A 24,069-nucleotide genomic window follows, 5' to 3' on the forward strand; every position below is an offset into this window, starting at 1 on the left:
TTTTTTGTAGAGACAGAGGTCTTGCTTTGTTGCCAAGGCTGGTTTTGAACTCCTGGCCTCAAGCAACCCTTCCAGCTCAACCTCCCAAAGTGCTGAGATTAGTTATGGGCCGCCACGACAGCCTAGCAGCTTTCTAAGGAAAGAATTGCAGGAGTCCCTCTGTTTAGAAGAAGCTAGTTGGGCCTTAGCAGGCATTTTGAATTTTACAGATTTCTTTCCATTACAGAACCACTGCAAGGAGAATCTATATCAATCTAATAATTGGAAAGAACCTTTCAGATTGTCTTCCTTCCAGTGGTTCTCCATTTTTCTCAGATGAAATCCCTCTTCCTCACCCTTGTTTAAAGACCCTTTGGGGTGTCTTCTCACAGCAATGCCTTGGCCCTACCCTGTCCCTCCTTCACTGATTCTCCCACAAAGGCAAACTGTCCCAATGCTGTTTCCACAGCCCAGCAAGGATGGTAGGCATATCCATGGGCATTTGTCACTGATGACACTGTAATGCATTTGGCAAAGAAGGCTGTTCTCCTCTTTGCTAATCCTGCCTCCCATCCTCTTCTTAATAACTATGGAATAGCGGAGGCCAGACTTTTACTTTTCTTAAGACCGTATAATGGCTGGCTCATTTGGGAAAGGAAGTTCAATGAAAGAAAGGGAAATAGAACTGCCACTAGCAGAGGCTATTTTGGGAGACCATAGGCGCCAGCCCTCCTTGGAATCCATCACAGGGCTTCTTGTTGGCTTCACTCCTGGCCTGCAGTCATTGGCGGGGCCGATTTACTTCCTAGTGAGGCTTCTGTACATACTTCTTCCTGTAAGTTCAATTCAATTGCTGAAAGGCTTGGAGAGAGAGTTTCTTGTAGTCCACTTCTCACCTTAAGATGAATTAACCCCTTTGTGCCTGTTTCCTCTTTTGTAAAATGAGGAAAGTGACAGCTCATATATACATGGTTATTGTGAATATCAAATGAGTTACTGTAGGTAAAGCTTTTAGAACAGTTTCTAGCAATTCTGGATAAATGTTAATGAATTCTGGACAGGTTCTGGATAAATGTTAATAGTAAGTTCTGTATAAATGTTAGTTATTAATACCCACACCACACTATTGAACTTAATGCCACATGTCCATTACCTTACACTTCCACAGCTGGGTCTTTTGGCATAGGCAAAAAATTTTTATTTTTCACTAAGAAATTCTGTCTGTTGGCTTGGAATCATTATTCTAAACTGGTGAAATATTTTCCATAGAGTATATCATCCAACAGATTATTATCTTCAATTTAGTATGGGATACCACCTGAGTTCTCCCTCACTGTGAATACTGATTTTGTTTATTTAACAAATTGATGAAGGGCCTCCTATGTGCCATGTTTCTAAATGCACATGTGTGTATGTTGTGTGTTCATGAGTGATTAAGGAGGGACAGAATTGTCTCATCTTAAAGGTGCATATAGTTTTTGATAAAAGAGGTATGTTGAGCACAAGTAATATAAATATTTAAATATTTGGAGATGGGGCAAAGTAAAGAGAGGATCCTGGATGTGGGCTGACTTTGAGCAAACTGCTCCATAAAGATCTAGCTGGGAAGATTCTTGGGTGAAAGATCTAGGTTGGTATAGTTCTCATTAAAGAAACTTATCTTGTAGAAATCCACACTAGATAGAAAGGTGAGTTTTTATTTTTCAATCTTCAGATTTAAAAATATTTATTAACTATATCACATCTTAACGTCATGAACAGAGCGAGATTAGCTTTGTTTAACCAAAACAGGACAGCCCGTGAAGCTTAAAAAAAATCAAATATAGGATAAGTCACAAGAAGGCCTATTATAAGTAGTGAGTAGTAAACTAGGAGATGATCTAGACAAAAAAATATTTGGTGGCTTTAAAACTATTTCACATTTCTTTGTAGTAAGGGTTCTACTTGGAGAATGCAAGACTTGTGGCTAGATAACCATAAAATAAATTCTGGTGAGTTAATAGCCTTTCAGCCTTTCAGAGAAGTTAGAGCACATAATGGAGGAAGAAATACTAATGATTCCCAGTGGTGATGTGGAAGAGAAGAAAGTGCTTTTGGCAGCCAAAGGGCTTACACAAAGCAACATATCCAGGAAGGACTAAGGGCTTGAACCTGTCCTACCCTAGACAGGAAGAATTTCAGGAGAGGACTGAGCAGGAGACATAGCCTATTGTGACCGTGGCTTTCCTGCATCAAAGGCTGCAGTGGATGTTTCCTTTTATAACTCACAGTGAATATGGCTGTACAACAAAACTATTTTGTAATTTCTTTCCTGAAATATAAAGGAGTTAGAACATAGGATCTTTCATTGATTCTCTAGAATCTTAAGACTCCTTCAGGGATGGCAGTTATTCCTGCCATGCTCAACATCATGTTGTCACGGTCAGAATCAGAACTAAATTGATTAAGGGTCTGAAACAGTTTGGCAACTCTTGGGCACTTGTGTTGATAAGAAAGCTGATGAGAACAGGGTCATGAAAAGAAGCTGCAAGAAATGACCATTCATGCGTTCGGCTAACATTTAGGCCACCCTCCTGTATTCCAGGCACTGTGCACGGCACCGAGAATGCAAAGCAAAATGAGACACGGTCTACTGGCAGCAGCCTTCTCAGTGGAGAAAAGATCAACCAGAAAAGTGCCTGCCTGCTGGGGACCTCTCCTAGGGCACAAGCCAATATAGAGGTGGGGCAGCCACGTCAGCCTGAGGTGTCCTCAGGCAGAACAGAAAGTGAGAGCAGTATCTCATTTCTGAACACCAGGATTGTAGCTTTCCCTTGACTGTCAAAGGGGGTGGTTTTTAAAAGCAAGCCAAACAGGTTTCCATCTTTTAGGAAGACCCCGGAACGTGCCAGTGGATTCTGACAATTTCTCATGAACAGAAACACCTAGGAAGGGAGAACTGGTGAGTCTTTGCAAGTGGAGGAAGTCACTCAAAAGGGGTTGTGTTTCATATACGGCGCCCCGAAGGGGCAGAACTACTTCGACCTGGAGGAAAAAGAGTCAGGCACTGAGGGAAGGGGAGGGTGCACGTCTGGAGTAATTTCAAGGCTTTTTCCGTGTTGTGTGGTGTAGCAACAAGGAGAGATTTGTTCGTTTTATTTATTTTTGTAATTTTTAAAGATTTTCTTTTCCCCCCTTTTCTCCTCCCAGCCACTCCGGTTTGGGTTTGCCACATGACTCATAATTCCTTTCAAAAGTGGAGTCGAATTCATAAAAGTGATGGGGGGAGGGGTGCGGATAGCGAAGGCTGGGAGCCCCAGGGAGTCTTCACTACCTACACTGCCGCTCAGCTCCCGGCGCGAGTGGAGGTCGGGGTGGGGAGACGCGGCTCGCGCCCGGGATGGCGGATACTCTGCGAGCCCCGGCGGCCCGCGGCCGGGCCGGGTGACGAGGCGGCGGGCGCGGAGGGTCTGCGGCGGGCGGGCGGCGCTGCAGCAGCCTGGGCACGGCCGCCGCCGCCCGCGGGCGCGAGTGTGCGCGGGTGTGGAAGGCCGGCGTGCGGGCCGCGAGGGGTGTGCGCGCGTGAGCCGGAGCGGGGCTCGCCCCTCGCCGGCGCCCGCCGCCCCGCCGGTGATAGCTCTCCGGCCGTCCCCAGCACCCTGGGCCCCCCACGGCCGTTGGTCCGGGCGGGGGAGGGAGAAAGTGAGACTCGGTGTCATCACCATCCATTGTCAGAAGGGGAGGAAATTGGAATCCAGCAGCGGCGAGCAGCAGCTGGGCGGTCACATCTGGGAATGCAAAGCCGACCTCCCCCTCCTCCTCCTCCTCCACCTCCTCCTCCTCTCTCACCCAGGATCACTTCCGAAACCACTTCGCCTTCAGCCCCTGCCTCGGCCAGAGGTTTCATTTTTATCTGAATATTTACGAAAGCTGGAAGCGTGCGAGGGGGGTGGGGTGGGGTGGAAATAGCGGCTGCTTCTTTTCCAGGGATTTATTTAATGGGGATGTGTTCAAGGCAAGAGCGAATTCAGAAGGATATCGACGTCGTGATCCAGAAGTCCAGAGCCGAGAAGGACTGCCTGTTTGCAGGTGAGTTCTTGCTTTTCCAGAACCTCGGACCCAGCGCCCCCTTCCCAGTTTTCCGACCGCGACGTGTGTGGCTGGGGGTGGGGTGGAGGGTTGCACGTCCCCATTCTGGGGTTCATTTGGCAACAGCTGCTGCAACCAGAGCGGGAGCCAAAAGGGGGAGGGGGCGCCAGCCTCTCCCCTTCCCTTCCCCCACCCCCAAGTCTGGGGCAGCCTCCAGCTTTGAGGGCAGAAGCCGCGTGGCCCGAGCGGGGGTCTAGGCGAAGGGGAAGTGCATGATATTTCCAGCCCAGCTTAGTGCCCGAAGCCTCCAAGCCCGCCTCCTGGGTTCCAGCAGCGGCGGCCGAGCGGGGTTGGTTGGACCCGCCGGGTTTGCGCAATGGGCTGAGCGGCGGCGGCCCGGAATGGAGCCCGCTGCGCTGCGCTGGACGCCGAGGACCCCCCGGGGGGCAGCGCTCGGCGGATTCCCGGCCCCTTCGGCTGCCTCTAGTTCCCTCCGACTGGCAAAGAGAAGGGATTCCTCGGATTCCCAAGGCACCCAGTGCCCCTGCTTGAGGGTCGCCGTTCGTCCATTTTGCTCCCCCGGGAGAGGAATCGGATTTTGCTTTCGCTGCCGCGAGCCCGGCGGGGGCTGCTTCCGGCCTCCCCGACCGGGAAATTCCCGCCGTTGCCATGGCACCCGGCACTTGTTGCGGGGGGCGGCCTCCCGCTGCACCCAGCCGGGGGCGCGCAGCATCCCCTCGGACGCGCCGCGGAGATGGGACTTCGCCGCCCTCCTGCCCTCGCCTCCCGCGCAGCCAGGCCTCCCCTGACGCCACCGAATGGGGCCCCAAGTCATGATCGGGGTTAAAACAAATGCACTCCAGGGGTAGCTTTTAACAGGACTTTCTGTTTCAGATTTCAGATACTCAGACTCTACCTTTACTTTTACCTACGTTGGCGGCCCGAGAAGGTATTTATGTGTATAGAGTTGCTTCATTTCCTGTTCACACGCTTGTGTTTCCTTTGTTCTTAGCGTGTTCCGTGTTCGGGTATTTTGGTTGCTTGTTTGTTTGATTATTGTGGGTGTTCTTTACCCACAACCCAAGCCTGGCGTCCCTCGGATTTAAATAGCGGGGAGAGGGGGGTGGAAATCAATGTTTGGTGATTCAGGTGTTTCGTAGACCACGCCACAGGCAATGAGCAGAACTCTTCGTGTTCAAACTGTTCGGCTACAGTACTAGATTGCTCGGGTGATTTGGGGTTGATACAGTCAAGCCGGTGCAAAACTGGAATACTGGATATGAAGTGAAATGCAAAATACATGTCACAAAATAGTTTGAGCACAAGTGATGATTTTCTTGGTGAGTTAGGGCTGCACGTTTCCATGTTTTCTGAAGGTTCACATAAACATGCAGCCTGCCAATCCTCTATACAATTTTTTTTTCAGTGAGTAGTATTTTCACGTTTAGTTGTAAGAAGTAAATTGGAGACTTATATGTAGCTGGAGTGGATGACTTCTTTCTTTTGGGGGGAAATATGAGAGATGCACATTTTGTTAGTAAATTGTGAACAACTTTAAACAAGCCCAAATCCAATTATGTATTTAGTAAATAGATTTAAAATGAAAGGTAGCCAGTCAAATACTATGCCTTGCTGCCTTCACTGGTGAGGTTAGAATTTTCTTCCTTTTAGCCTTTTAGGGACACAATAGTTTAAAAAAGCAGTAGCCACATCAGAGATGTGTCAGATTTAGCCTGGAGGGGATTCCTCAGACCAGCCCTGCTGTTAAGACTTGACATTCAATATTGTTTGACCACATTCCAAAATATCTCTTAACTAGTGGAAACATTTATAAACATATAAATTGCAAAAGAAGCTATCTTGTCTACGTACATTTTTGAAAGCTTGAAATTGATGTGAACTTTTAAAAACACCAGGATCTGTATTACATTCTACATCTCAAAACAAATTTAATTAAAGTGAGTATCATTCCAGTATATACAATGCCTAAGCCCCGGAATTGGCACATTGATTTACTAGTTGAAAATATAACAGTGAATCACCAAACTTCAGTGTATACTTTGTGGGAAAGAATGAAATTACAGTATTTCTTAATTTACTATAATGTCATCTTTGTAATTATGAATTAAAAATTCAATGAGACTTTATTAAATTAACGCTGTTCCTACACATCATATCTAAAGGATCTTTTCATATGACTAATATCCTGTTGGATTATTTTAACATTATTTAAAATTATTACATTATTTTAAATAGTAAATTAAAAAAATTTTAATAAATTTTAAAATTGTTATTTAAAGTATTATATTATTTAAAATGTACAAAGTGGCCTATTAAAAACAGAGTTCACTGTTTTCACTATTGCTGTTTTTCTGGTGAGACATGTGGATAGGAAGGCCCTGGGTGGGCTTTTTAACTAACTAGCTTTCTGATTTTCAGTAAGATAACCTCAGTTATTTTGGCCTCAGTTAGCTTATCTGTACAATCAAGAGGTAAGTCATATGGTTAATTTCTAAGATCTGTTAGATACTGCAGTTAAGATTATCAGTAAATTATTGAACTCTAGTGATAACATAGCTAGAGGTGGAAAAGGGAGCAAAGCCTGGTGTTGGGATGAATAATTAACTAATCGAGATCACATTAGTTTTCACCATAGGAAGAAGTACCATGGTTGCTCTTAAAGTAAGAGATGTTTTCTATTTTATGTAATTCTGTTAAGGGATAGTGTTTTCTTTTGTAACTGATGTAAATGTACCTGGATGTTTCTCAGCCATTTGGCTAAGAAATCAAGTGCAAGGGTACCTGGGCCTTTTATATGTAATCTAATGTAGATCAGCTTGTTAAAAGAGAAAGACAGCTGGTTAAACTGCTGATGTGTTGCTTTGTCGTCTCAAAAGCTTGTTCTATCATACATACCATATGTTAAAAGTTGTTATAGTGTAGTAACTGTAGATAATCCCTTTATGATTTGTACCTAATGGAGAAGATCTTTTATTTTTCTGAAAATAATGTGTTTGTTTTCATTACCGACATTAGAAACCAATATTTATTAATCTATTTCTCATCCTGACATTTCAGTCAGACTCTTAAAATAATCTTTTTGTATTTTCGTTTAATGTGCTTATCAACTTATAATTTCAAACTAATAGTATCATTTTAGGTGAACTAGACTTCATCATTGAAGAAGGTAGGAGCCTTATGGAGAGATAGTATATAATTATCTCTAATTGTATTTAGTTATTATCTCATCTAACCATTAACATATTTTAAGAATAATTTTTAATTCTAGTAGTAGATAAAACTTAATGTGCCATTTTCTCTTTGACACTTTCCAAGAATGAGTTATACAGTGTTTTAAAGACAAAGATTGATCTTACATGTTACTATTCAAAAAAAAAAAGAAATAATATGAGAATTGGGTTCTACATGTATACTTTTTAATTTTTCTGTGGATAAGAAAAAATGCCAAGAGGTGATTGTGTCCACGCTGTCAAGTGGCCTAATAAATTGTCCTTTTATTTGGTGGTCCTCAGAATGGCAGCTAACATCTTGCTATTCTGCCTTGTGGACTCGAAGTGGGAAGGTTCATGGAATTATATCCTTGCTTTTGCATGTGCAAACTGAGACTCAGACAGTTTAAGACACATTGTTGCTTTCACCAGTTTAATGATAGAGCTGCCATGTAAACCTGTTCTGACACACTCTGAGACCTCCTTCTTCTCCATTAGTGTTCTCAAGCTTTTTGAGCATGCAGACCCTATACCATCAAAAAATTATGTAGAGACATACTTGAGAGTTACAGTTTAAAGAAAAACAAGTTATAATTTGGTTATTAGTAGCATTTACGTATGCTTGAAAACTTGTGCTATATATATGGTAAGATTAGTTTATTCTAACAATGACCTTGATAATCCCCCTGATTCCCAGACTCGGAATAGCTCCACAGCTATCAGTGGTTCTGCCACAGGTTCAGAGCCTTCCCAGTACTGCCTTCTTATTCGAGAGGTGTGCCAAGAACTATAAATTGTAGTTCAATTTATATTGAACTACAATTTATAGTACTAAACTATCAATTGTACACAATTTGGAAGTTTATGCAAAAGTAATTTCTTCCCTATACGTTGTCATGCTTATCTCCTGTCTCTTTCTGTTTTACTGATTAGCAATAAACTCCTTAAAACCCAAAGATTTGGGCTTCTGTTTCTTTCACTTGCAATCAAACATGGAGTTAGTGGTAGAAGAAACAGAAGAGGTAACTTACATGGTGACAGCTACTGAGGGGATGGATAGGAATCCAGACTCAGTCCCCGGGGCCAGTGTTTACCAAAGCCAAGGAGAGGGCAAGGGGAGCCCAATGGGCCTGGTCATGGGCTGGTCTGGGATTCCGAGTGTGAGCTTTCAGCCAGGAATGTATTGTGGAAATATTACTGTGAGATTTTAAAAGTACACAAATAATAATTGTTTGTTGTAAAAAAAAAAAAGTTAGAAAAAGAGATGCTGAAAAGTAGTAAAAAATACATGATTTCTGTTTTCTGTTAACATATTAAAATTTATTCTTTTAGATTTTTTGTATGTCTATATACATATAAAATATATATACACCCCCAAATTGTATTATACTCTTTTGAGACTTCACATTTTTTTTCTCTCAAGAATATAACATTAATTTCTTTCCTTTAGAAAAGACATGAGACTAAAGAATGTTTATTAAGTTGAGAGTTTCCCAGTCAAGGAGTATGACTCTGTATAATAATAAATCTAATGTTTATATTAGAAATTATAATAAAATTAGAAATTTAATATTTGGCAGAATGTTGTGAGTTGCCTGAATATGCATACCCTTTATTATATGACTCTTTCATGTGGTCACGGATATATTGGCATCTTTTGAAGTGTATCCTTTTTGTCTTAGGAGCTTCTGTCCAGATAAATAGCAAATGCGACACTGATAATAGTAATCTAATATTCCTCAAAGCACAGGCTCCCTCTTTCTCCTGAGCCTTTGTACACGCTGCCTGGAACACTCAGCCACAACCTACTTTCCATCCTCTCCTCTGGCTCATCCCTGCTCTAAGCCAAATTCTCAGAGAAGCCTTTCCTGTCATCTTCCCCTATATGATTCTTCTAGGTGTTTCTAAAACTGTGTTGCTACAGTATATTGTAATTGCCCATTTACATCTGTTTGACTGTGAGCCTCTTGGAGATGGGAGTTCTCTCCTATGCCTCGAGGTTTCCCCAGCCCCTAGCACACTGCCTAGTCCAGGTTTCCTTCTCAGTCAGTAGGTGTTGAATGACTTACAAAATGAATGCTAAAAGATCTGGAAGGCAAGAAGGAATTTCCTAGCCTAAATAACCAGGTGTGGAGAAGATACTCAGACACTTCAGAGTCCCCAATATGGTGATGTCACTTGCTATGGAATTTCATATAAACCCAGTGTGACAGAAGTTGCCTAGTCAAGTTTTAAGTCCTCTTCTCTGGGTCACATATTTAAACAATTTTAGGGGACAGATAATGCAATATTGCAGATACTAGGGAGTGATAAGGACTATGGCACACTGGAGAGTTTGGACTCCAGGAATAATTAATTCAGTTGAAAAAATCAACAGTACTCTGGTGACCAAGCAAACTTTCTAGGGGCTCTAATCCACTTGGGCCCCCAGTGTGTAATTCCAAAACTCAGGGATGCCATCAAGGGAAACAATCTACTCGATTGCCAGAGGGCCTTTGTTTTCTTTGAAGTTCTCTAGGAGGGAGCAGTGTATGTGTGTGCAGGGGTGGGGAGGCGGAAGATGAAGAACCAGTCCCATCCCCTTAAAAAGGTTTGTCAGTTTTCATTATGAAAGAAGTTCAAACGTGCTCACTCCAGAAATCGTGGCATACACAGTTATTTTGAAGCCATTTGGTGTTCTTCAAGATGACACAATGAAAAGAGTGATGATTTTTTTAAATAAAAAATTAACATGTTTCTCTTGGCACTGGGGATTTTCTCACCATACTTTTATGTTACATCCCTTATTATATATTCAAAATATTGATTTTTTTTAAAAAATGTGTTCCTTGGAGTCCTAGGAACCTGCCTTTAGAAGCTGGGGTGGCTGTGGGGAGGGAGCGTGAAGAGAGCTGAATGAGGGAGTGAGAATCTGGGTCTTCCTATCCTTTGTAAAATTGCAGCTGCTTTTTTTTGTTCTGTATAACAATTTTTTTGAAAACAGCTTCATTGTTAAGTTTTAAAACTGCTGACCTAAAATAACCACCAATTTAACATAATATAACTTTATTGAATTTTTTGTATTAAAAAAATTTGTTTTATTCATGGATTAAGGTGATCCTACTGATGATATTTATTAAGCATCGTCTCTGCTGTTCTCTGCCTGCCTTGCCTTATCCCATGTGTCCAAAAAACACAAATAGGCATTTTGTCAGCATTTTACATTTTACAGCAGAAAAAACATAGGCTTGGGTGATTTAAGTGAGTTACAGTTAGTAAGAGACGTAGGTTACATTTCAGTGTAAGTCAACGTTTATGTAAGGTTTAAGGGACATTGGTTGAACTGGCATGACTAGAAGAGTTGGAAATGTTTGGGAATGGGGAGGGATTGCTGATGGGATGTCTGCCAGGGGCAATACTGAAAATCTACTGGTTGGCAAGGGTAGTGCCTGAGCCCAGTGCTAAGCATAATAGTTGGAAAATTATGTACATTGGCTGTGGAATCCTTATGCAAATATTTGGCCAATCCATCTAAATGTCCTATCATTTCTCTCTGCAGCATTTTTAAAAAGACATAGCTGAAATTTTATCAATCCTAAAAATATTTTGTAATTCTCTGCCCAGATATACATTTGAGTAGATTGTGCAGTAGAAGATCTATCTTGCTTTAAGATAGCTGCCACTGATTAGTTTATTTTATTCTATTTTAATCAAGTGATTGCCTTGTAATCTTTCCCTTTTTCATTCTCTAAATTTCTGAAATTCCATCTTACGTGTTCTTCGGGAAAGACTAGTGAGACGTGTTTTTATTATTAATAAGACTTATTACCCCCATTTCACCATGACATAATTTGGGATTTCTGTTTCAAGTTATCCTACCTGAATGCCGGACAGCTCCACCTGAATATTTGTCATTTTCCCCTCAACCCAGCACATCAAAACAACCCCTCATTATCTCTTTAAAAGCAGCTTCTCTCTCCAGCGTTTTCCTAGTCAATATCACATCTTTTGAGCCAGGTATGGGGATTGCAGTTTCAGATTTCATGTCAAGTCTTCCTCTTCTGGTTCCTGAGGCTCCACCAACCTCTACTTTGAAACATTGTTGGCCTCTTCAACCCACCCCATGTTAGCATTTAGCCATATCCTATTGGCCATGACTTAACATGAATCATCTTAACACCCAGTGTATCAAAATTCTTGATTTTGAGTTTTTTACCCATCCAGTTTATTTATACCTGAACTCTTTAAGCATGAATTTAATCATTCGTCTGTTCAGAAGACTTCAAATGTGACCACAGCTTTTTCCATATCGACCTAAAGCTTACATTCTTGGCCTTTGAGAGCTGCCTTCCCTATCCACTGATACATGTTTCTCACACTTCCTAACACCTACTTGATTCTGTCTGCTTAGTGACCACCATGTCCCCACTCAACAGCAGTTTGTATTAATTTAGTAATAGGCTGTATAAATTTGATTAATTGATAACATCTGTGTCACATAATGTGATTGGTATGGATTTCAAGATCATGGTTTTTATCACGAAGAGCAGTTCATTGTATTTTTTCCTTGCCCCCGAATGGCATCTCTGTTCATTAGAATATATAACATTTTATGCATAAGAGGATAGAGTGACAATGTGAGTAAAACAAAGTGAGAATGAGAGGAGAGGATAGTGAAATTTGAGGATAGGATGAGAATGTAAATAGATTTATCTCCATCCATTGTAGATTAACAATCACAACGATAGAAGTCTTAAATGTTATTTATTTGCATATCGGTGATATTTGAGTTTGCGGCTGACACCCTGTTGGTATTAAATGGAAGATGACAAATCATTCAATATTAATTTTAGAAGGGAGACATCTATTAAAACCTTTGTGCAGTTCAGGTCAATTTTCTGTGTACAAAAATTGGCAGAGAGGTTGCTGCCAGTTGACTTCTAGGGTGGTGTCTTTCTGAACATTTTGAAATGTAGATTGAAAAGGTGGATTTGTCAACTAACTCAGAAGTGGTGTAGTTGCTGTGTCTTCATCATTGTTTCATTGTTTATTTTCGAGACAGAGTTGTCGCTTTTGTTGCCCAGGTTGGAGTACAGTGGTGTGATCTTGGCTCACTGCAACCTCCGCCTCCCAGGTTCAAGCGATTCTCCTGTCTTAGCCTCCGGAGTGGCTGGGATTACAGGCATACACCACCACAGCTGGCTAATTTTTTTTGTATTTTTAATACAAAAAAAGAGACGGGAATTCACCATACTGTCCAGGCTGGTTTTGAACTCAGGTGACTTCAGGTGATTCTCTTGCCACAGCCTCCCAAAGTGCTGGGATTCCAGGAGTGAGCCATGGTGCCCGGCCTGTTTTATTGTTTAAAAAACAAGCATAGGTTGTTATTATCCAAGAATTGTTAATAGAATGTATAATGTATTTGAAGTGTAGAAGTGAGGCAGAGTCTGATTAATGTAACTAGTTTACATTTGTTAGTCTTTCACATCTGTAAAGAAATAAAGTACAGACAAGAGTGGAAAACCAACCAGAAAAAAATTTGTTAAGCATAGAGCTGCTTAAAAGAGTGATAAGTCACATTAAAAAAAAAAGTCGCAGAAATAAGTCAATATTTTGTTTAAAGGCTAGAACTCCAACTGCTAGCCGACTGCCTAGAGTATAATAAATATTTTCTAGTTTCCTAAATGACAGAATAATATTCCTACATTATGTGATGGCATTTCCCTAACTGTTTAATTAGATGTTAGGTTTGTAGCCAAATATGTCTGGGAAATACTTAAACAATATGAAACAGTTCTAATGGTTGGCTTTTTAGAATGTTATATATTAGTGTGCTTTATGCATATCCAGGAGGTGAATGAAGTATTCCGAGTTTTTCAGACTTACTTGATTATAGATCTGGAACATCTCAAGACAGTTGTTTTGTGGAAAACACTTTGGCAAACTCTGAGTCTTATTCATTAAAAATAGTTTTGGGTAAACAACAGTGTAATAGAAATGGAAATTACTGATTCACATTGAGCCATAAAGAATTTATTTTCAGCAATTTTTATAGAAGTTGCTTTATGACAAAGACAACTTCAGTTAACAGGCATTTGGCATTTCATGCTCCTAACTTTCCTACATGAGGATTTATTTCTCTGGTTCTCTCACTGTCTCACTCAGTTTTACTGAATTCATTTATGATAAGGGCTCTCAACCATTCTTATTCATCAAAGCCCTGAAGTTAGCAGAGCCCTCTTTGGTACCTGATTAGAAGTCCGTCTTCCGTCTCATAGGGAAGTGTTAGAGATGGATAATGATTCTGTGTAGCAGAAGTACTCATTATATCCTCTTAAATTCGGTCACTTTGACGGCAGTAGAGCTTCTCAGTGAGCAGTCTATGATGGAGTGTACTTTTGGAGAAGCTCATGATGGGGGAAATCTGGAATTTTGTAAATATTCCATTTCTTTGATAAATTACATTTAAAAATCAATGAGAGTATCTATTTGGTGAAATCATTTTCCTCCATGTGACCAAATGAGAAGTTTGGTGAAAGATTTAAAATCATTTCTCAGAATTTTAACGCATTAGTCGGGAAGCAAATCCCTTTTTAAAGGCAGTGTCAGTTCTTAAGAGTTAGGGAGCCACATACCACTTTGGGTAACACATGACTGGAGAGATTGAAGAGTGAAGTCCCTGCTTTAAAGTGTATGCCTGGGGACACGGCAATACATACATTTAAAATGATTATTGTTAAGGGTAGGTGTATTTCTATATAAATATTCTGTAGCTTTTGTGATTCAGAGAAACTAGTGGAGCCTCACAGGTACTAAAATCTAGTAAATTCTAGATTCCTTGTGTGGAAGTCAGTGTACCATATCTTAACTGAGTGAATTCTTGATTGTTGGTATCACGTTTGTTTGTCTATATGTATTTCTGTCATTGATCTCCTTAAGAAGAGACTCGTAGATATTGACTGGGAGACCTAAACTGAATGCTAAAATCTGCTTAATGGATATAAGCTGATGCAGTCGTCATTTCCCATTAAAATGCACCACAGCTAGATATGCAGCAAAAAAAAAAAGTTAGTCCCTCCAGCTGAAAAGCAGTCATTACTTATTATCATCACAGAATTTGAAATGATTTCTGTAGTTAACAGTCAGATTTTATTTTTAGTTTACTAAGTTTGAATAATTCACTGTGAGCCAAATTCTTCCTTGATTCTTCTTTTTGGAGCAGTCCATCTTTATGGGAAAACCAGCCTAGAATGGTGATTTCAGTTTCAGTTAGGTGATTTCAGTGAGAAGTGTATTTGGCTCAGAAATGATGATACCGGGGCCAATAAAAAAATTTTAAACTTAATTTTTTTGTAATCATATTACTGGTTTGATTTCATGCGAACTTCCTATATTGACTTTCTGTGTCATTAATTTAAAATTTCCACTATCCTCAATATTTGATGTCTTTGATATACAGATTCCTTTCTGGCTGTAAGTTATCGGCAAATGAAAATTTAGTATGAAAGTAGTTTTCACAAGAGGTTTTTTAAAACAGGAGAATGTGGACATTGCCAGCCTCTGGGTTGCATTTTGGGATATGGTACATTTCTTCCTTTTAAATCTGAAGGCAAAGACTTTTTCAACGTCTAAAGATTCTGATTTATAGAAATTTAAAAGAAAGCCTTTATATTACACAGACATAGAAATTTGAATCAGAAAAATATAAAATTAGGTAATTGTTTTTACCCAGTAAAACTGCTTTGGCACAGAACTAAAATTGATAACTTATGGTTTTAGCATGTAGATGAGTACATGGGAGTAAATCACACTTTTATATGAATAGAAATATCAGAAGTATTCATATATAGATTATAAAATTATACTAAGCAAAAAGTAATTATTTACTATTACAAAAATTATTAAGAACCATTACAAAAATTTTCTGCCTACTAATTTTCTAATCACCATAGAAGTACAATACTTAATAATGCTGGTACGGTACTTACATAAAACGAATTAAGAATTGATGTTATATTTCTGTGTTTGACTATTGAGCTTAACCATAAAACATGTTTGAAATGTGTTTGTGTATGTCTCTGTCACACACACAATACATGTACTTACCTGAAACACACACTGCAATTCCAACACATCTTAAGCTTTTCTCTTTAAACATACCAAGATAACATTCTAAAATGAAGAATAGTATCTTTGTCTCTCTCCATATTGTCTCTCACTAGCTATAGACATATCTACATATTTAATCTAGATAGGTACATAGATATGGATAGATAAATATAGATATATAGATATATGACAGAGAAGGGGAAATGAGAGATCTGTGTTTGGCATAAATCACACTTGTTAACATAAACTATCTGATAAAACTGGTATTGTGTGGCCCAAGACCTCAGACATGCCAAACGACTCTTACCAGATAGATTTTTCTAAGAGCTGAGAGCTCGTTCTCTAGGAGCTGGCCAAGGACCAGTCCTAAAGGCAGACCTTTCTTGGAAATGTACAGAGCCTCAGCAAACAAGGCCTGCTGAGTTAACCCTTTCCTATACATATGGAGAGTGTTCAGCACAGGGCCTGATAGAGAAGGCAGTGTTTCTTGTTATTCACAGCATTAGCCCAATTCTAATTGGGAACAACATGAACAAGGAGACTAAGGGGGAAAAAATGCCCTTTTGTAAGGTGACCACCCTAACTGATTTGAAAGTCTAAAATTATTTTCAGTTTAAAATGATATTTATTTGTAAAATGTACTATCATTGAATAACAGTTTCTAATGAAAAACTACACTAGTGTTCTGCCTATGGAGTAGCCACCCCTTCATTCCTTTACTTTCTTAATAAACTTGCTTTCACTTAAAAAAAACTACGCCACACAATACACAAAAGTTCAAAAGTAGCAATAGTGTACATTCATCCATATAAATGCATGCATTTTTTTTTTCTTTAAAAGTCCAGGTTTTAACTTTTGCGTTTTTTAGAGTCCAGTGATTCTGCAGACTCCATGCTTTTGGCTGTTATTAGATGCGAGCATTAATTGCTTTTCTTTTCTCATGTTTCTGGGTTCCTGATCTTTACCTGTATCTTTAAAATAGATTATTTTCTTTAGATTTAAAAAGTTGGGCTTTTGTCTTCATTTCTTATTTGTTTAATCTTGTATTTCTTTTGCCCTTTCTTTAGTTGAATTGTGTTATTGAAAATTAAATAATTTCTCTGTGAAGTTGAAAAACCTGTTTGACGGTGGGCTCAAGAACCCTTGTGGCAGGTCTCTCACTTGGGCCACCCTCCCATATCCTTAGAAAGCCTGTGTGTATTCTGACACATCTGGCAATTTCTACTGGCTTTTCTTGTATTGTCTGACCCCTTTTTATTTTAGTGATGCAGCCTGGTTTTACCCAACAGGCAAGTGGTGATTTCCAATGCAGGTGACACAGAGGTGACACTAGAATGAAGTGAAATATTCTGTTGAGGGCTAAGCTCATGTTTTTGCTGACAGTGGCAGATGAATGCCATGACTTCATCCTACATCGTGGTTAGGAAGTTTCTTTTGATATATGCTGTAGAGAAAACGTAAAACTTGTAATCAAGAAAATGCCATAATGGAATAAATGCTTACTTAAGTTACTGATATGAGTTAGGCAAAGAAGTTACAAATATTTCCTATTTCCTGCTTCTAAATTATGGTCAAATTGCCCCCAGCAAATCTTTCATTGTCTCCATGTAAAAGATATAGAGGAGCTGTTAGAAAAAGGAGGCTGGAACAACTTTATACATACTGACAGCCTGAATGAACTGCCTCAGCATTTCTATGTTTGAGGAAAGTGTCTGTTTGATAATTTTAATTAAGTTTAAACAGTGTCATAAAGGCAAAGCTGTTCAGATTCTGTGGGAGAGGATATTCGGGGACCAGATACTCATTGCTAGGCTGGCCACTCTGCTTCCTTCAATACTTTGGATTGGTGCCCTTTATTCATTTTTTTCACAACTTCCTCCCCTTTACTCAGGTTCTTTACAAGCTTCCAGGATTTTTTTCTTTTTTTTAAATGACTCTCATGGCTGTTGCTATAGTTGCTATAAAAGGCGAGGTGGGAAACAGACGGGTGAATGAGCACAGAGGTCATTTGCAAACCGTTTGTGGCTAGTGCTCCTCTGTTTACTGTCTGCCTCTTAGTGTCTCTGGGTGTGTGTCTGTTTACAACATGAAATATATGCACACAAATCTCCAATTTTTCTGGAGTAACTGTTAGCACAGCTAAAATCTGAAGGAAATCTATTTTTCTTTTTCGTTTTTTGAGACGGAGGCTTGTTCTGTCACCCAGGCTGCAGTGCAGTGGCACTATCTTGGCTCACTGCAACCTGTGACTGCTGGGTTCAAGCCATTCTCCTGCCTCAGTCGAGTAGCTGGGACTACAGGCGCACACCACCACGCCCGGCTAATTTTTTGTATTTTTAGTAGACACGGGGTTTCACCTTGTTAGCCAGGATGGCCTTGATCTCCTGATCGCCCGTCGTTAGCCAGGATGGTCTATCTCCCGACCTCCTGATGCCCGCCTCGGCCTCCCAAAGTGCTGGGATTACAGGCTTGAGCCACTGCGCCAGGCCTGGAAATCTTTTTTTTTTTTTTTTAAAGGAAATACCAATTAGCAAATAAAAGAGTTGATTCCCCCCAACTTCCATTCCCCAAAGCTTGCTTAAGTGTATGGCTTACATACATTTCATAAATAAAAACATTACCGGCTTGTAAGTGTATGCTTCGTTTTCATGATCCTTCCAAATGTTAGTAACTTAACCTTCCCCTTTTTAAGAGTTAGTCTGTAAGTGATACTGGAAGCCGTGTGAGTAAGAAAGGACAAGTATAAAATCAGACTAAAGGAAGAAAGTAAAATCTGGCATATTTGGCATAGATCCATTCAGCTTTGTATACTTTGTTAGGACTTGAGGGCATGCCTGATTTTCGTAAAGTCGATGCATTGTCATTAAAACAAACAGGTGAAAATGACTTTGGTTACCCTACTTGAGAAGCCATCTGATACTTTAAGTGTATTAGGAATTTTGCAAGTCGTTAAAATTTTATGCCTGTGAATTCAAAAGGCAGACTTTAGTTATCTTAAAAACTAATTTACGGAGGTATTTTCCCTAATGATAGAGCACAAGTGGGTTTAATTTCCAACTAAAAAGAATATTTATTACCATGGATAAAATTAGAAGAATTATACAAATATATGTCATTACATTAGAATGTATTTTTCGTAATATTTTAAGTGACAAGGACTTAATGACACTTAAGTATCTCTTATTTTGAAAAATTGTTTTTTGTAAAATACAGTTGAGCAATTGAGATTTGTGTTCTCAGTATCTGAAGGGGTTTTTGTCTTGTTTTGTTTTTTGTTTGGCCTAAAATTAGGAGAATTCAGCTTTGTGTCTATTTCATCCATTTTGGAAGTTTCCTTGGGTCACTGATCTGAGGCATTCTTGATGTGACTAGGACTTCTAAGCGTTTTTTATTTTATTTATTTTTTTAGATCCTGTTTATTTTAAATGAAAAGGATTAGCATGAGGGATGATAACATTCCTTTTTATTATCTGTAGCTGCAAGTTTTCTTATGATTCATTATTATTCTTCTTACAGCCTTAAATCATCTAAGAACTTCATATAAAATTTAATTCCAATTTCAATTAAATTTGTGGAGCATTTGATCCAAAATAAAATGAAAGTCCTCTCTGATGTTGTAGAGGAGACGCAAGAGTCAGAATAGGGTTTTTTTCAACCTGAAGTTCTTTAAGCTGTGAGTTGAAGGACTGGGTAAAAAAGCAACTATCATTTAGTGTGATCATTAATGCACACGAGTCATTACTAGATGTGGTTGCTGTAAACTGGTCAGGGGCACTTGAAGCCCTAATTCTCTACTTTGTCCTTCTGTCTCCCTATGCTCCATTCTACTTTTTCAGTTTGTTGCTTGCCACATGTGAATGGAAATGAAATAATCAAGCTTGTTAGAATTATGTTCATAATGACAAAAGACCTGAGAGAATGTTAGAACATATAGAACATTCAAATTAAGACATATTTTTGAATGGTTTAAAGCTGTTTTGTTTGTCTCATTTTCTTCTGTGCTTAATGTGTAGTTACTATTATTTCATAGCCCTTGACTTACAGGTTTGGCTACAATGCAGTGTGACTATTAAACATGGGATCATTTGTCATATTGGTAGATGGCAATACATAGATGGATAGAATTTTGCCATTTGATCGAAGCTCTGCCACTGGAAACTTGTTTTCCCAAGTATGGGTACATTCCCCACTTTTCCTGAATGGAGAAACCTAGATCTGAACAAAAAGCAAAAATGAATACACCTTGGGAAGGAAGATGTCAAATATTTGATGCCATTTCCTTTGTTTGTAAATTGTTCATTTCATTTGAATATGAATAAAAAGGGCTTCTACCAAGAATGGGAAAGTAACATTTTGCTAAGCTAAATTTTAATGAACTCATTTGGACTTTTTTTATAGTTACTTAACATTTTCAGTTCATGTGCTAATATTAACTCTACTTACTGGAGAGAAAGAAATGGTATTCAGTATGATAACTACCTTGTTACTGCAGAAATATGGAAGTTTGGCATTTTAAGTATCAAATATTTTAAGTAAAAAAAAAATTATTAGCGTCCCACAGCACAGAGAGAGAATCTATGCTTGCTTGTGTCCCTTTAATCTTTCCCTTACAAAATTAAGCCTAGGGGCCTTACACTATTTTAAATTTTCAAAATTAGGTCATGTAAATGTTGTTTCAGACTTCCAATTCATAACCAGTATCCTTATGAATACTGAATAGTGAAGATAGGGTACATGCGTATCCTACTGATTGCTTAGCAGTAGACCAGAATGAACAGAGAATAAATGGTATTTTCACATGTTAGTAAACTGTTTTTCTGTGTTTTTTTTTTTTTTTTTTTTTTTTTTCTTTTTTTTTTTTTTTTTTTTTTTTTTTTTTATAGACATGTGTGATTAATTTTTTTTTTCCCCCTTTCCTGAACTAATATAGGAACATATGGCCTAAGTATGAGTACATTTGGGAAGGGCAAGATAGAATGCTTGAAGTTAGGACTGACCTGAAAAATGCCTTGGTCTCCGTATTTGTAGATCAGGAGGAAGAAAGGCTGAAAAGGAACTGTAAAAGCATTGGAATGGTAGAGTACAGCTTAGCAGCAACACTCAGGGATCCATCATGAAGACAGTGAGATGAGTTCCCATGGTTAATGCAGCAGGGGCTCTAACTGAAAGCCATCTACCTAGGAAATGATTTAAATCCCTTTACTCTAGCTGGATTGTGGACGTTTTATTTACTTTGAGGAAGTTGTTTAACCCTTTTCATAGATTCCATCAATATTCAGAGTAATGTAAGTACATTTTCCCTTTGGCTATTTTACAAGGACATTGAGGATTAATTAAATTTAAAAGAAAGTAGTGCAATGAACTCCCAGGAGACAGAGGAATATGTTTATCATTTTTCTCATCATTCATTCCTTACTCATTCATTTTGCAAACGTTTGTTGAGTAGTAATTATAATGAAGACACTATACCAGCTTCCTGAATTGGAAATAGAAAGATGAAGGCTGAAGGTGACTTCTGCTCTCATTATGTGTTAATATTTTCTTTTTAAAATTCCCCTTTTAATATGAGTAATTGTGTGGGGGTTTAATATTGCAGATCTCAGCAGTTTATCTTTGATTAACATCACTGACACATATTTTCACTGTCTATTCATTTTTTCTGTCTAAATTTAGAACTACTGTTTATCTTCTACTGTAAGAGATACATAACATAATTTTGTTTTTTTTATATTGTAATCAGTGCAGGTTTTTAAAACCAAGAATAAACACAAGTTCTAATAGAAAATGGAAATAAACTCCCTACACATTACCTTCTCCATTAAAATATCTTTTATGCTACATTCAGAAGAATTTTAACCTTATATAGTTTTTTGTGAAAATATCGCTAAGTAGAAATTTTAAAAAGGAAAGCCTCTAATAGTCATATCTTAGCACTGAAGAAGTGTAAATTATTCTGCAGATTGAATTAAAATGTTAGTTACCAAGATATGAACTAAGACATTTTCAGTAAACAATAGGCTATTCTCGTAGAAAACTGTATTCGATTTCCCATGAGGCTGGTGAAGGTTACTTAGCTTAAGTGACTTTTTAGCTGGTTCTTGGATTTTATTAAATAATATTTGAATGAACACTTTTGACTATCAGCCTGAAAATATTAATCTTTCATTTCAGTCTGAGCAAGTGAAAGTAGATCAATTCATATTATGTGTCTGATTCTCTTTGGGTTGAAAAGAAATGAAGATTGTACTTCTAAGTTAGAATAGAAAAGAGGAGAATTTCTCTTGATTTATTTCTCAGTTTGGGTTTGTGCTTTTGGAAAAGGAAAACAATGGTCCTGAAATCAGTAGCCTTTGTCTATGCCAAATAATGTAGATATGTTGATTTTAGGGGGCTGATTATATAAAGCAATAGAAATGTAGTCTTAAATGAAATTCTGTAAAGATGTAAGAATGCTGAACTAACATGAAAATTAGGGGCTGAAAAAATGCTGGATTGAGAAGAATGTGATAATGAAGATTTTATATATATTCATATATATAAAATATATTCACATTTTTTTTAACATATGTAATGTCATAAAAAGTATAGAATGCCTAAGTCTAGTCTTGACAGAGCACCAGCTTAGATCACATGAGCCTATTAGAGAACTTATGACAATATTTAGGGCTAAACTAATGTTATTGGTGAACCAGTATCTGGAATGATTTCTGTAACTCACTTAACTTGTTTGAAAAAATAATTATCATCAGGACGGCTACTCTGAAGCCAGGAACTGAGGAAGTGTCACAGATGGTATATATTTGTATTCCTGCCTCTTGTCCCTTTCCCTGAAGTGGCATGTGGGGTATGAGGGATTACGGTGTCTTCGTAGGTGGTGAGCTTGAAGGGCTATCAGGGGACTTCTGGTTCTGCTTCAGTTCTGTTTTGTGGAGACAGTCAAGTGATTTAAGGTCTCTTGCTTTAGTTGCCCCACTTGGAAAACAATTGCTTGAGACTGCTTTACTGTGAGCTCCTTTTTTAAAGAAATGCAGATTTTATGATATTCCTAAACATCTTTTTTGCATTTAGTTTTAAAATGGTATTTGTAGTTGATGAGAAAATGGTGATAAGTAAGCCAGGATTTCTGGAATGCCAGGGCACCGTCCCCATGCATGGAAAGCAGTACAAGAGCTTGTGTGTCTTGACATACGTGCATGTCAGCATGCCTCCATTTGCTAATTACAGATACTCAGACTGGACAAAATAAAAGGGGAGTTTCTTGTTTATTTAACTCTAGATTCAGCGGTAGATGGGTTTCTGGGCTGATTGGTTGGGGGCCTAACAATGCCTTCAAGGACTTGATTTCTTTTCAACAGTCAGCTTTTGCCTTCCCATCAGCTAGCATTATTTCCCGTGGGATTGGAAGGCAGCTGCATACAACTCCTGCGGTTCTTCCTTTTCCATATCCAGAGAGGGGAGATGCTTTCAGAGCTGATTATTTTAGGCATAAATTCCATATCCCATCCCTAGAGTCAGGGGTAAACTTAGTGATTACCAAAATAACTATCTTGAGGAAGAGATGATATAGTAATGAATAGCAGGAACATTTTCCATTTTATTTTTATAAAGATAGGGCCTTTTTCTGTTGCCCAGGCTGGAGTACTGTCTGAGTCTGTTTTCACGCTGCTGATAAAGACATACCCAAGACTGGGCAATTTACAAAAGAAAGAGGTTTAATTGGACTTACAGTTCCATGTGGCTGGGGAAGCCTCACGATTATGGCAGAAGGCAAGGAGGAGCAAGTCACGTCTTAACATGGATGGCAACAAGCAAAGAGAGCTTGTGTAGGAGAACTCCCCCTTATACTAATCATCAAGTCTCTTGAGATTTACTATCATGAGAACAGCATGGGAAAGACCTGCCTCCATGATTTAATTACCTTCCAACAAATCCCTCCCGCAACACTTGGAAATTCAAGATGAGATTTGGGTGAGGACACAGCCAAACCGTATTATTCCGCCCAGATCTCATGTCCTCATGTTTCAAAACCAGTCATGCATTCCCAACAGTCCCCCAAAGTCTTAATCATTTCAGCATTAACTCAGAAGTCCACAGTTCAAAGTCTCATTCGAGACAAGGCAAGTCCCTTCCACCTATGAACCTGTAAAATCAAAAGCAAGTTAGTTACTTCCTAGATGCATTATGAGTACAGGTGTTGGATAAATAATAGTCATTCCAAATGGGAGACATTGGCCAAAACAAAGGGGTTACAGGCCCCATGCAAGTCTGAAATCCAGTGGGACAGTTAAAACTTAAAGCTCCAAAATGATCTACTTTGATTCCGTGTCTCACATCCAGGTCACATGATGCAAGAGGTGGGTTCCCATGGTGTTGGACAGCTCTGCCCCTGTGACTTTGCAGGGTATAGCCTCTCCCCTGGCTGCTTTCATGGCTGGTGTTTAGTATTAGTATCTGTGGCTTCTTCAGGCACATGGTACAAGCTGTCAGTGGATCTCCTATTCTGGAGGTCTCAAGGATGGTGGCCCACTTCTCACTTAGGCATTAGCTCCATTAGGGAGTGCCACAGTAAGGACTCTGTGTGGGGGTTCCCACCCCACGTTTCCTTTCTGCACTACCCTAGCAGAGGTTCTCTGTGAGGGCCCTGCCCCTACAGCATACTTTTGCCCCGTGGGCATCCAGCATTTCCATACATCCTCTAAAAGCT

At 39.1% G+C, this 24,069-nt stretch overlaps 2 protein-coding genes across 3 annotated transcripts in view; one reads left to right on the top strand and one right to left on the bottom strand.

Moving 5' to 3' along the window:
• The first annotated feature begins 2,735 nt into the window (after positions 1 to 2,735).
• The window catches only part of PARP8 (poly(ADP-ribose) polymerase family member 8), a 186,554-nt gene continuing 165,220 nt past the window's right edge, over positions 2,736 to 24,069 (top strand). The window contains exons 1-3 of one of the 2 annotated variants that reach the window (XM_017533191.2): positions 2,736 to 3,858; positions 3,946 to 4,047; positions 4,942 to 4,996. In XM_017533191.2, coding sequence (XP_017388680.1) covers positions 3,192 to 3,858; positions 3,946 to 4,047; positions 4,942 to 4,996 — 824 coding nt within the window. In that variant the 5' untranslated portion in view covers positions 2,736 to 3,191. The remainder of the gene's footprint in view (positions 3,859 to 3,945; positions 4,048 to 4,941; positions 4,997 to 24,069) is intronic. The other variant, XM_017533192.2, reaches the window with a different exon arrangement.
• LOC108307749 lies at positions 3,935 to 4,930 on the bottom strand. The gene has a single exon (XM_017533193.2). The coding sequence runs from the start codon at positions 4,880 to 4,882 to the stop codon at positions 4,301 to 4,303; it is 582 nt and encodes a 193-aa protein (XP_017388682.1). The 5' UTR covers positions 4,883 to 4,930; the 3' UTR covers positions 3,935 to 4,300.

This window comes from Cebus imitator, unplaced genomic scaffold (assembly GCF_001604975.1).
Source record: "Cebus imitator isolate Cc_AM_T3 unplaced genomic scaffold, Cebus_imitator-1.0 Scaffold80, whole genome shotgun sequence".
NCBI lineage: Eukaryota > Metazoa > Chordata > Mammalia > Primates > Cebidae > Cebus > Cebus imitator.